Here is a 13,833-nt window from a genome sequence, read left to right on the forward strand (position 1 = left end):
CTTGTGCTTCAGCCAACTGAGTAGCTGGGATTACAGGTATATGCTACCATGCCCAGCTAATTTTTCTATTTTTAGTAGAAACAGAGTTTCACCATGTTGGCCAGGCTGGTCTTGAATTCTTGGCCTCAAGTGATATGCCTTTCTTGGCCTCCCAAAGGGCTGGCATTACAGGCGTGAGCCACCACACTCTGTTGAGATCTTTGGTTATTTTTTAAAATGTGAAATTACTCCTCCTCAAATTTTACCTTAGGTGTTTTAGCATGTATGACATTTTTTAAAGCATGGGCTATCTCAGATATTGTGTACTACACATTTAAATTTTTCTTCTCTTGTAACCTATGGATTAGGAGGTGATATTTTCAAACCACACATCTGATAAGGGGTTAATATCCAAAATATTTAAGGAACTTAAACAACTCAATAGCAAGAAAACAAATAACTGTATTGAAAAACATATGAAGGATCTGAATAGCCATTTCTCAGAAGAAGACCTGCAAATGACCTAAAGGTGCATGAAAAAATGGTCAACATCACTAGGTGTCCATCAAGAATGAATAGATAAAGAAAATGTGGTATATATACAGAATGTAATACTACTCAGCCTCAAAAAGGAAGGAATTTCTGTCATTTGCAACTATATGAGTAAAGCTACAGGATATTAAGCTTAGCGAAATAGCCAGGCATAGAAAGACAAATATCATGTGATCTCATTTATATGATAAATGGATTCTAAAAAAGTGGAACTTGGAGAATCAGGGAGTTTGATGGTGGTTACCAGGGGTTGCAAATGGGAGAATGGGGAGATACTGATCAAAGGACACAAAGTTTCAGTTAGATAGAAGAAATAAGTTCAGGAAAGCCATTGTACAGCATTGTACCGTTAATATCTACAACCATGCACATATTAACTAACTATAGTTAATAATAATGCATTGTGCCTTTGAAAATTGCTAAGAGAATACATTTTAAATGTTCTTACCACAAAAAATTGGTAACATGATAGATATGTTAATAAACTTGATTAAATCATTCCATAGTGTATACATATATGAGAACATTGTTTTGTATACCATAAATATATCCAAATTATGTCATTAAAAATAAAGTTGCTTTTTCTTTAGATGATGGCATTTATCTAAAGTGATAACATTTCTAATATTTGTGCCCTGATTTTAAAGACATCAATATATAAAAATCAAAATTTATAAAACTATCAATTTTGCAAGTTGTGGTTTTAAATTATGGAGAAATTTTCCTTTGTACCAAAGACCCTGTGACAAGGCCAAACCCTATAATTCCCTTCATAGTACTAGTTTTGGTTACAAATTTACATTTGTCTAGTGATTATGTGGTTAGTGTATGTCTCTCCTATTGACTTTGTATTTCATGGGGAAAGATACTGTGTCTGTTTTATTTGCTATTATAGCACTAACAGCAAACTTCATACTTGGTATGTAGAGATATATCTCAGAGATGTTGTAGGTCTTGTTCCAGACCACCACAATAAAGCAAGTATCTTAATAAAGTAAGCCATATGAATTTTCTTGTTTCCCAGTACATGTAAAAGTTATGTTTACACTATACTGTAGTCCCTGAAGTGTGAAATAGCATTATGTCTAAAAATATGTACGTACCTTAATTAAAAATATTTTATTGCTTAAAAATGCTAGTGATCATTAGCCTTCAGTGAATGGTAACCTTTTTGCCTATGGAGGGTCTTGCATACATGTAAATTGCTGCTGACTGATCAGGGTGGTAGTTGCTGAAGTTTGGGTTGGCTATGGCAATTTCTTAAGACAAAATTATGTTTGCCACATTGATTGACTCTTCTTTTCATGAATGATTTCTCTATAGCATGTAATGCTGTTTGATAGCATTTACCCACAGTAGAACTTCTTTCAAATTGGAGTCAATTCTTTCCAGCTCTGTCACTGCTTTATCTGATATTCTAAGTTTATGTGATATTCTAAACTTTTTGTTGTCATTTCAACGTTCACAGCATCTTCACAGAGTAGATTCCATCTCAAGAAAGCACTTTCTTTGCTCATCATAAAAAACAAATCCTTATATGTTTGTTTTACCATGAGATTGCAGCAATTAAGTCCCATATTCAGGCTCCATTTGCAGTTACTTCCTCCACTGCATTTACTTCCTCCACTGTAGTTACTTCCACATCTGCAGTTACTTCCTCCACTGAAGTCTTGAACTCTTTAGTGTCATTCATGAGGATTGAAATCAACTTCTTCCTAACTCCTGTTAATTTTAATATTTTGATCCCCTCCAATGAATCATGAATGTTTTTAATGGCATCTAGAACAGTGATTCCTTTCCAGGAGATTTTCAATTGACAGATCTATCAGAGGAATCACTATCTATGGCAGCTTTAACCTTATAAAGTGTATTTCTGAAATAGTAAGATTTGAAATAAAAATTACTTCTTAATCCACAGGCTGCAGAATGGATGTTGTGTTAGCAGGGATGAAACCAACATTCATCTGCTTGTATATCTATGTCAGAGCTCTTGGGTTTCCAGGTGCATTGTCAGTGAGCAGTAATATTTTGAAAGGAATTGGCTGGACACGGTGGCTCATGCCTGTAATCCTACCCCTTTGGGAGGCTGATGTGGGTGGATTACTTGAGTTCAGGAGTTTGAGACCAGCCTGGGCAACATAGCAAAACCCTGTCTCTACTAAAAATACAGAAATTAGCAAGTCATGGTGGCAAGCACCTGGAGTCTCAGCTACTTGGGATGCTGAGGCAGGAGGGTGACTTGAACCCAGGAGGTTGAGGCTGCAGTAAGCCAAGATGGTGCCACTGCACTCCAGCCTGAGTGACAAAAGTGAGACCCTGTCTCAAAAAAAAAAAAAAAAAAAAAAAAAGAAGAAGAAGAAAGTAATCTTTCCTTCTGAGCAGTAGGTCTCAACAGTAGCCTTAAAATATTAGTAAACCATACTTTGCTGTCAGCCAGGCTTTGTTGTTCCATTTATAGAGCACAGGCAGAGTAGATTTAGCATATATATATTTGAGACGGAATCTCGCTCTCTCTCCCAGGCTGGAGTGCAATGGTGCAATCTCAGGTCACTGTAACCTCCACCTCCCAGGTTTAAGTTATTCTCCTCCCTCAGCCTCCTGAGTAGCTGGGATTATAGGCGCATGCCACCATGCCTTGTTAATTTTTGTATTTGTAGTAGAGATGGGGTTTCACTATGTTGGTCAGGCTGGTCTGGTACTCCTGACCTTTTGATCCACCCACCTCAGCTTCCCAAAGTGCTGGGCTTACAGGTGTGAGCCACCATCCCAAGCCAATTTAGCATAATTTTAAAGAGCCCTTGGATTTTCAAAATGATCAGTGAATATTGGATTCAAAAGTTACCAGTGGCATTGGCTGAGAGTAAGCCTATTGTTTGAAGCTTTGAGACCAAGCATTAACTCTTTTCCCCTAGCTATGAAAGTCCTGATATCTTCTTCCATTTCATCTGCATTGAAGATCTGTTGTGTAGCTACTTCCTTTGATTATCTTAGCTAGATCTTCTGGATAACTTGCTGCAACTTCTACATCAGCACTTGCTTTTTCACCTTGTACTTTTATGTTACACAGATGACTTCTTTTCTTAAACCTCATGAACCAATTTTTGCTGCCTTCCAACTTTGCTTCTGTATTTTCCTTACCTCTCTTGCTTTAATAGAGAGTTAGGGCCATATTCTACATTACACTCTGGGTTAAGAGAATGTTATGGCTGTTTTGATCTTCTATCCAGACCAATAAAATTTTCTCTCTCAACAGTAAGGCTGTTTTGCATTCTTTTTATTTATGTGTTCATGGGAGTAGCACTTTTAATTTCTTACGAGAACTTTTCCTTTGCATTCACAACTTGGCTAACTGTTTGGTTTAAGAGGCCTAGCTCTGGGCCTGTCTTGGGTTTTGACACACTTCACCAAGCTTAATCATGTGCAGCTTTTCATTTAAAGTGAGAGACATATAACTCTATTTCACTTGAACACTTTGAAGCCATTATAGCATTATTAATTGGCCTAATTTCAATATTGTTATGTCTCAAAGAATAGGGAGGCCTGCAGAGAGAGAGAGAGAGAGAGAGAGAGATTAGGGGAATGGGCTGGTCAGTCGAATAGTCAGAATACACACAACATATGTTGATTAGGTTTGCATCTTATATGGGTGCAGTTTATGGTGCCCCACAACAATTACGGTAGTAACATCAAAGATCACCATGATAGACATAATAATAATGAAAAAGTGTGAAATATTGTCAGAATTGTTGAAATGTGACACATGGAAATGAAGTTAGTACATGGCTGTTGGAAAAATGGCACTAATAGACTTCCTCAACGCAGGGTTGCCATTAACCTTTGATCTGTAAAAGATGAAATAACTACGAAGTGCAATAAGGCAAAGCAAAATAAAATGAAGTATGCCTGTAGAAAGCATTCAATAAATATATTGAATGAGTGAGTGAGCGGAAAGAAGTCTCTTATGTGGTAAGCCTTCAAAATCAGATTCCTTGTTAAAGAAATGTAATTTTTATGCAGTCTTTTTTAGCAGTACAGCTATTGTATGAACTGATAATTGCCTAAATCTTAAACGGCACAGAATGAAATCTTTAATGTAATCACTGCTCTAGAAATGCTTCAAATGTAGCCAGCAACCAAAATCACCAAAACCCCAACTTCCAAAGTTTTATTACCTGTCTGGGCAGCCTCCAGTTTAATGTGGTATGACAGTCATTGATGACTCTGCTTCCTATTACTTCTTTACTATGATTTCTTACCTATATACTCTGATATTTGGGCCATTCATGTAAGCTTTCAAATCTCTAATGTAACTAAATGGGTGATATAGTAAGGCTTTTATTGTCTAAAAAATGTTTATTGGCTGGGCAAAATGGCACACACCTGTAATCCCAGTACTTTGGAGGCCAAGATGGGTGGATCACAAGGTAAGGAAATTGAGACTATCCTGGCCAAAATGATGAAACCCCAACTCTACTGAAAATACAAAAAACTAGCCAGGCATGGTGGTGGGTGCCTGCCTGTAGTCCCAGCTACTCAGGAGGCTGAGGCAGGAGAATCACTTGAACATGGGAGGCGGAGGTTGCAGTGAGCTGAGATTGCGTCACTGCACTCCAGCTTGGTGACAGAGCGAGACTCTTTTAAACAAAATGTTTATTGAAAAGAGTTTGCCTCTGAGTATTTGTAAGTATATTATCTTTCAAAACAAATTGGTTTTATATAATTCTTACATGCACTATGTTATGAAGGCCTCAGTGAAGCCAGTGTCTTGTCTTTGACTATACCTCTTATTTATTTTCTATTATATTCTATTTTTGTTCTTCATTGGGTCTTTTTATGCAGGCAGTTGTAATTTTGTCTTTTTTAAAAAATGATTTTACTGGTTAAAGCCTTAAACAGGTTTTTTTCTTGCTTCATAATATACACATTAACAGGCATTTTGGTCACTGTAACAAGTGTAAGTTTGTGTTCAGCCCTTGTCATAGATGCCTTTTTCTCATTTCAGTATGTCACTCCTATTTTGGTAACTTGCTGCTAAACACTTGTTACTTCCTGTGGATATGTATTGCTAGTGAGTTTTAAATTCTAGCTCCTGGATTCCTTGTACTTGTAGCTTACTATTGCTACTTAAAAATCAACTTGAGAATTTTAGAAATCAGAACTAATAGAAGAGAAATAGTCTTATACATCATATAAATTTGATAAGGCTGGAAGTGTCCCTTATAAACAGAAAGATTGAAAATAACAGAAATCTACCTAAAAGATATGTCAGAACAAACAAAAAAGTCGACTATGGTTTAAAAGATGATTCATATTAATTACAGAATAACTTGATATATCAGAGCACTGTTAAATCATTTCAAGGAAATTGGGCATCATCAAGCAATAGAAAGAAATCTGTTTTCATATTAGCCAACCTTTCAATTATGTGTTATCTATTAATCTTATATATGTTGGAATAACCGTAAATCTTCTGCTTCTTGGATATGTGTGTGAAAAGAATATGGCACTTATGAAGAAACAGGCCTTAACTGAAATACTTAATGTTTCTGTTGCTAGCTGTTTAACTTTGGGCAGGTTAGTTTAATTTTCTGATCTTCAGCTATTCTACATGAAGCATGTCACGTAACTAACCTGTCCAAAGTCATACGAAGATAGTTTGTTCAAGGTCACAGATAGTAAGTGACTAATTCCTGATAATGATACTTCACTGCACTAAAAAAATGCATGATGATCAAATTTAGGGTATGGAAGTTTCCTTTAATAGCTTTTTTTTTTTTTTGAGAGGGAGTTTTGCTCTGTCACCCAGGCTGGAGTGCAGTGGCAAGATCTCAGCTCACTGCAACCTCCACCTCCTGGGTTCAAGCGATTCTCCCACCTCAGTCTCCAGAATAGCTGGGACTGCAGGCATGTGCTACCGTGCCCTGCTAATTTTTGTATTTTAAGTAGAGACGGGGTTTTACCATGTTCGCCAGGCTGATCAAACTCCTGACCTCAGGTGATCCACTGGCCTCGGCCTCCCAAAGTAAGCCACTGTGCCTCCTTTAACAGCTATTTACTGTGGACTCTTTAGCTATTTATAGAATTGTTGTGGACATTATATGAGCATGTTTATGAACACTTCCCCTACTAAGCAAGAGGAATATAGTATTTAGATGGTGAGGCAGGATAAAGGCATAAAAAGATACATAATCATAGAGGATAACATTAAGTGTCAGATGCTATAGGAGATTAGAAGAGGGAATAGTTATGGAGAGCTATTTTGGAGGCTGCCATGGAAGAAGGGTATTAGATAAGCAGAGAGAAGACTGAGGATAACCTTGACTTTCCCCAACTGTAAAATGGAGATATTACTTGCCACTTAGGGCTGTTGTAAGGATTCAATGAAATAAAATATCTAAAGTATCTAAAATAAATGTAGTGGTTTGTGACTATGTAATGTAACGGCTACTGTATTTTTTCTGGACTGAGTAAAAGTGGTTCTTTCTGTCATCTTTAAAAATTTTTCCTTCCTAGATGCCTGACAACTTGGAGATGACATGCAGTTTTCATCTTAAATACCAACTGACTACCTGCGACATAATGTTGAAAAGATTCTCAAACTGTACCTGGTTTTAGTAGCAAAGAATGCTATGATCAACAACTGGTGACAAGGCAAATATAAAATAGGCTGGAGGCAGGAAATGGTTGTATATGGGTTGTTGGAGTGACAATATGTAAACAGTGCTTATTATTTTTGCTTTAAGTCCTACTATGACTTATTTGTTTCTAGCCTTCCTTTTACTTCTTCCTGTTAAATTTTCTTATGTAAGATGGCAAGTTTTAGAAGTGAGATACCAAGTTTATATCTGTACTTCTGGTTACTTAGTGAATTAGCCCCAGAGTAGAAAAGAATCTGATGTTTCACCCCTTATGCTCCAAAATATCCCTTATGCATTCTTTCCAATTTATATTCTAATGAGCAAACAGTTTCTATTTAAAAAATACTTAGATCCTCTGAAAAGCTGAAGTTCTCAATGTGATCTACTTGAGCCAGATTATTTTCCTAATGGAATCTATCCACATGAGAAAATGAAGGTTTTGATTGTTGAAAGGATGAATTGGAAAAGAGTGACATTTTTTTCTTTAAACTGAAAAACAGGTTGGATTAAAAGAAAGATATGCCTGAATGGCTTTCAGCCTTTAGATGGTAGGATGCTGAGATGGGGATAGTAGGGTTCTAAGATGGTACAAAAGGGGAAAGTATACTGCAGGTAAGTGGAATTTGTTGTAGTTCTTTGTAGATTCTGGATATTAGTCCTTTGTCAGATGCGTAGCTTGCAAAAAATTTTTCCCATTGTGTTGGTTGGCAGTTCAGTCTAGTGATCGTTTCCTTTGCTGTGCAGAAGCTCTTAAGCTTAATTAGATCCCATCTGTCTACTTTGGCTTTTGTTGCCATTGCTTTTGGTGTTTTACTCATGAAGTCCTTGCCTATGCCTGTGTCTTGAATGGTATTGCCTAGGTTTTCTTGATTATACTCTTTGTCCTCATTTTTTAAAATGGATTTAATGCCTCTAGTTATATGATTTCAAGTTATAATGTTTTTTAGACATATATTCCTGAAGCTTGGGGTTCAGCTACATTTAAAACTATTTTTGGAGCTAGAGAACAGAGTAGAAAGTACAAAGGTTTCTCAGGCTTATTGCTAATAGCAAGTACATGGTAACATCTACTACATAGTTGATTCACGAACAATGGAATTTCTATAAAAAGAAGATCTGATTCTAGATCAGAGTTATCCTTGGAACATGTAATGGTGTCAACTTTAACAGAAAGTTTTTTTACCTAGCTCTTTAGTTTGATGTGGTCACAGCGGAATTAATTCTAGTTTAACAATTAATTTATAATATAAAAGCAGTCCCTAGATTTGTTAGAAACCAACTGGTTACAGATTAATTAAATTCACACCTATTGGAAAAATAGAACTTCGTTGTAAGAGAGTGAGAAGGATGCAGCATTGTGGCAGCTGAAATAGTTTGACTTACAGTAAGAATCTTTTATACTTCAATGCATGGGCTCTCATGAAAATATGAGGAGGTAGGAAATAATGATCTGTATCATGATCAGTTTAGCTAATAATGGTCTCTTCTAAAGGCTATTATACACAGGGTAGTGGATTCTATAATTTCTTTGTTAATTTTCACTTGTTAGTACATTGTAAGTTTTTCTATTAAGTTTATGTGGAGGGGTTGCCGTACACATATTTAAAACATAAAATTTGAAGGCAAAGAAACTAATTTGTACCTGTAATCATGAGTTGTTGTTTAGAGTCTTTCTTAATTATTTAAAAAATATGGCTTCAGACTATGCCACCATTTCATTTCTGTTAATTTTATTAATTAAAGCAAAATGCTTTAGGCAGTATTAATTTTGTTTACTGATACATAAGACAAGATAATGAAGAATGTGCTTGAAAGTTTCTTTTTAATGTATATGCTGTACGGTTTTAGTTTGTATGCTTTTTTCTTTTCATTGTTGAGTTTTCCATATCATCCTTCTGCAGGGGCCATGCTAATCTTCTGTATCATTCCAATTTCAGTTTATGTGCTACCAAAGTGAGTACATGTTACATTTTAAAGAAAACACATTTAACATGCTGATGAATCTGTTCACATTTCTGAGTTTTCAATTTATGATTTATCATTCATTAACTACAATAATTAGAGTATGCATTACAAATTACTAAATTATTTATTTTATTTTATTCTTTAAGTTCTGGGATACATGTGTAGAATGTGCAGGTTTGTTACATATGTATACATGTGCAATGGTGGTTTGCTGCACCCATGAACCTATCATCTTGGTTTTAAGCCCCACATACATTAGGTATTTATCCTAATGCTATCCCTCCCCTTGTCCCCTACCCCTAGACAGGCCCTGGTGTGTGATATTCCCCTCCCTGGGTCCATTTGTTCTCACTGTTCAACTCCCACCTATGAGTGAGAACATCCGGTGTTTGATTTTTCTATTCCTGTGTTAGTTTGCTGAGAATGATGGTTTCTAGCTTCATCCATGTCCCTGCAAAGGACATGAACTCATCCTTTTTTAGTATTCCATGGTGTATATGTGCCACTTTTTCTTTATCTAGTCTATTGTTGATAGGCACTTGGGTTGGTTCCAATTTTTTGCTGTTGTGAATAATGCTGCAGTAAACATACGTATGCATGTGTCTTTATAGTTAGTAGAATGATTTATAGTCCTTTGGGGGTGGTGTTTCTGGTTCTAGATTCTTGAGGAATCACCACACTGTTTTCCACAATGGTTGAACTAATTTATACTCTCACCAACAGTGTAAAAGCGCTCTTACTTCTCCACATCTTCTCCAGCATTTGTTGTTTCCTTATTTTTTAATGATCACCATTTGAAGTGGTGTGAGATGGTGTCTCACTGTAGTTTTAATTTGCATTTCTCTCATGACTGGTGATGATGAGCTTTTTTTTCATGTTTGTTGGCTGCATAAATATCTCTTCTTTTAAGAAGTGTCTGTTCATATCTTTTGCCCACTTTTTGATGGGGTTGTTTTTTTCTTGTAAATTTATGTTCCTTGTAGATTCTAGATATTAGCCCTTTGTCAGATGGATAGATGGCAAAAATTTTCTTCCATTCTATAGGTTTCCTGTGCATTCTGATGATAGTTTCCTTTGCTGTGCGGAAGCTCTTTAGTTTAATTAGATCTCATTTGTCAATTCTGGCTTTTGTTGCCATTGCTTTTGGTGTTTTAGTCATGAAGTCTTTGCCCTTGCCTGTGACCTGAATGGTAATGCCTAAGTTTTCTTCTAGGGTTTTTGTGGTTTTAGGTTTACATTTAAGTCTTTAATCTGTCTTGAGTTAATTTTTGTATAAGGTGTAAGGAAGGGGTCCAGTTTAAGTTTTCTGCATATGGCTAGCCAGTTTTTCCAGCTCCATTTATTAGATAGGGAATCCTTTCCCCATTGGCACTAATCCTTTCCCCATTGCTTGTTTTTGTCAGGGTTGTCAAAGATGAGATGGTTGTAGATGAGTGATGTTATTTCTGAGGTCTCTGTTCTGTTCCATTGGTCCATATATCTGTTTTGGTACCGGTATCATGCTGTTTTGGTTACTTATAGTAACGTTGTAGTTCTTACAAGGTGTCTTGTAGTATAGTTTGAAGTCAGGTAGTGTGATACCTCCAGGTTTGTTCTTTTTGCTTAGGATTGTCTTGGCTGTACAGGCTCTTTTATGGTTCCATATGAAATTTAAAGTAGTTTTTTGTAATTCTATGAGGAAATTCAGTGGTGGCTTGATGGAAATAGCACTGAATTTATAAATTACTTTGGGCAGTATGGCCATTTTCATGATATTGATTCTTCTTATCCATGAGCATGGAATATTTTTCCATTTGTTTATGTCCTCTGTTATTTCCATGAGTGGTGGTTTGTTGTTCTCTTTGAAGAGGTCCTTCACATCCCTTGTAAATTGTATTTCTATGTATTTTATTATCTTTGTAGCAATTTTGAATGAGAGCTCAATCATGATTTGGCTATTTGTCTATTATTGGTGTATAGGAATACTTGTAATTTTTGCACATTGATTTTGTATCCTGAGACTTTGCTGTAGTTGCTTATCGTCTTAAGAAGTTTTTGGGCTGAGATTACGGGGTTTTCTAAATATACAGTCATGTCGACTTGGCTTCCTCTCTTCCTATTTGATTACACTTCATTTCTTTCTCTCACATGATTGCCCTGGCCAGAACTTCCAATACTATGTTGAGTAGAAGTGGTGAGAAAAGGCATTCTTGTCTTGTGTCAGTTTTCAAAGGGAATGCTTCCAGCTTTTGCCTATTCTGTATGATATTGGCTATGGGTTTGTCATAAATAGCTCTTACTGTTTTGAGATGTGGCCCATCAATACCTAGTTTGTTGAGTGTTTTTAGCATGAAGAGATGTTGAATTTTATCAATGGCCATTTCTGTATCTATTGAGATAATCATGTGGTTTTTGTCATTGGTACTGTTTATGTGATAGATTACGTTTATTGATTTGTGTATGTTGAGCCAGGCTTGTGTCCCAGGGATGAAGCCACCTTGATTGTTGTGGATAAGCTTTTCGATGTGCTGCTGGATTTGATTTGCCAGTATTTTATTGAGGATTTTTGCATCAATGTTCATTAGGGATATTGGCCTGAAATTTTCTTTTTTAATTGAATCTACCAGGTTTTGATATCAAGATGATGCTGGGCTCATTAAATGAGTTAAGGAGAAGTCTGTCTTTTTCTATTGTTTGGAATAATTTCAGAAGGAATAGTACCAGCTCTTCTTTGTAACTCTGGTAGAATTTGGCTGTGTATCCATCTGGTCCTGGGCTTTTTTTTGGTTGGTAGGCTATTAATTACTGCCTCAATTTCAGAACTTGTTGGTCTATTCAGGGATTCAGCTTTTTCCTGGTTTAGTCTTGGTGTATGTGTCCAAGAATTTATCAATTTTCTTCTAGATTTTCTAGTTTATTTGCATAGAGGTGTTTATAGTATTCTCTGATGGTAGTTTGTACTTATGTGGGATCAATGGTGATACCCTGTATCATCTTTTATTGTGTCTGTTTTATTCTTTTTTATTAGTCTGGCTAGTGGTCTATCTATTTTGTTAATCAAAACCACCTCCTGGATTCATTGATTTTTTTTTTTTTTTGAGGGGTTTTTCCTGTATTTGTTTCAGTTCTTCTCTGATCTTAGTTATTTCTTGTCTTCTGCTAACTTTTGAATTTTCCCTTACTTCTCTAGTTCTTTTGTGATGTTAGGGTGTCAATTTTAGATCTGTCTTGTTTTCCAATATGGGCATTGAATGCTATAAATTTTCCTCTTAACACTGCTTTAGCTGTGTCTCAGAGATTCTGGTACATTGTGTTTTTGTTCTCATTGGTTTCAAACAACTTGTTTATTTGTGCCTTAATTTTGTTAGTTACTCCTAGTCATTCAGGAGCAGGTTATTCAGTTTCCATGTAGTTGTGCAGTTTTGAGTGTTTCTTTATCCTGAGTTCTAGTTTGATTGCACTGAGGTCTGAGAGACTGTTTGTTATGATTTCTATTCTTTTGCATTTGCTGAGGAGTGTTTTACTTCCAGTTATGTGATTGATTTTAGAATAAGTGCTGTGTGGTGCTGAGAAGAATGTATATTCTGTTGATTTGGGGTGGAGAGTTCTGCAGATGTGTATTAGTTCCACTTGGTCCAAAGCTGAGTTCAAGTTCTTAATATCCCTGTTAATTTTCTGTCTTGTTGATCTGTCTAATCAACATTGACAGTGGGGTGTGAAAGTCTCCCACTCTTATTGTCTGGGATTCTAAGTCATTTTGTAGGTCTCTAAGAATTAGCTTTATGAATCTGGGTGGCCCTGTATTGCTGTATTGGGTTTACATATATTTAGGATAGTTTGGCTTCTTGTTGCATTGATTCCTTTACCATTATGTAATGCCCTTCTTTGTCTCTTTTGATCTTTGTTGGTGTGAAGTCTGTTTTATCAGAGATTAGGATTGCAACCCTGCCTTTTTTCTTTTTACTTTCTATTTGCTTGGTAAATATTCCTTCATCCCCCCATTTTGAGTCTATGTGCATCTTTGCACATGAGATGGATCTCCTGACTACAGCACACTGATGGGTCTTGAGTCTTAATCCCATTTCCCAGCCTGTGTCTTTTAATTGGGACATTTAGCCCATTTACATTTAAGGTTAATATTGTTATATGTGAATTTTATCCTGTTGTCATGATGCTAGCTGGTTATTTTGCACATTAGTTGTGCAGTTTCTTCACAGTGTTATTGATCTTCATACTTTAGTATGTTTTTGCAGTAGCTGGTACTGGTTTTTCCTTTCCATATTTAGTGCTTCCTTCTGGAGCTCTTGTAAGGCAGGCCTGGTGGTGACAAAATCCCTTAGCATTTGCTTGTCTATAAAGGGTTTTATTTTTCCTTTGCTTATGAAGCTTAGTTTGACTGGATGTGAAATTCTGGGTTGAAAATTCTTTCCTTTAAGAATGTTAAATATTGGTCCCCACTCTCTTTTGGCTTGTACAATTTCTGCTGAGAGATCCACTGTTAGTCTGATGGCATTCCCTTTGTAGGTTACCTGACCTTTCTCTCTGGCTGCCCTTAGCATTTTTTTTCTTCTTTTCAACTTTGGTGAATCTGACGATTATGTGTATTGGGGTTGCTCTTCTCAAGGAGTATCTTAGTGGTGTTTGTATTTCCTGAATTTGAATGTTGGCCTGCCTTGCTAGGTTGGGGGAATTCTCCTGAATAATATCCTGAAGTGCATTT

At 36.2% G+C, this 13,833-nt stretch overlaps 1 protein-coding gene and 1 non-coding gene across 12 annotated transcripts in view; one reads left to right on the forward strand and one right to left on the reverse strand.

The window, feature by feature from the left end:
• The window catches only part of NUBPL (NUBP iron-sulfur cluster assembly factor, mitochondrial), a 275,614-nt gene that overhangs the window by 101,419 nt on the left and 160,362 nt on the right, over positions 1-13,833 (forward strand). The window contains exon 2 of one of the 11 annotated variants that reach the window (XM_039469383.2): positions 7,045-9,122. The exons of the other annotated variants lie outside the window; for them this stretch is intronic. Coding sequence (XP_039325317.1) covers positions 9,110-9,122 — 13 coding nt within the window. The 5' untranslated portion in view covers positions 7,045-9,109. The remainder of the gene's footprint in view (positions 1-7,044; positions 9,123-13,833) is intronic. 11 annotated transcript variants of the gene reach the window in all.
• LOC120364124 (U6 spliceosomal RNA) lies at positions 9,025-9,130 on the reverse strand. The gene has a single exon (XR_005579473.1). It is a non-coding gene; the product is annotated as a U6 spliceosomal RNA (small nuclear RNA).

This window comes from Saimiri boliviensis, chromosome 2 (genome assembly GCF_048565385.1).
Source record: "Saimiri boliviensis isolate mSaiBol1 chromosome 2, mSaiBol1.pri, whole genome shotgun sequence".
Taxonomy (NCBI): domain Eukaryota; kingdom Metazoa; phylum Chordata; class Mammalia; order Primates; family Cebidae; genus Saimiri; species Saimiri boliviensis.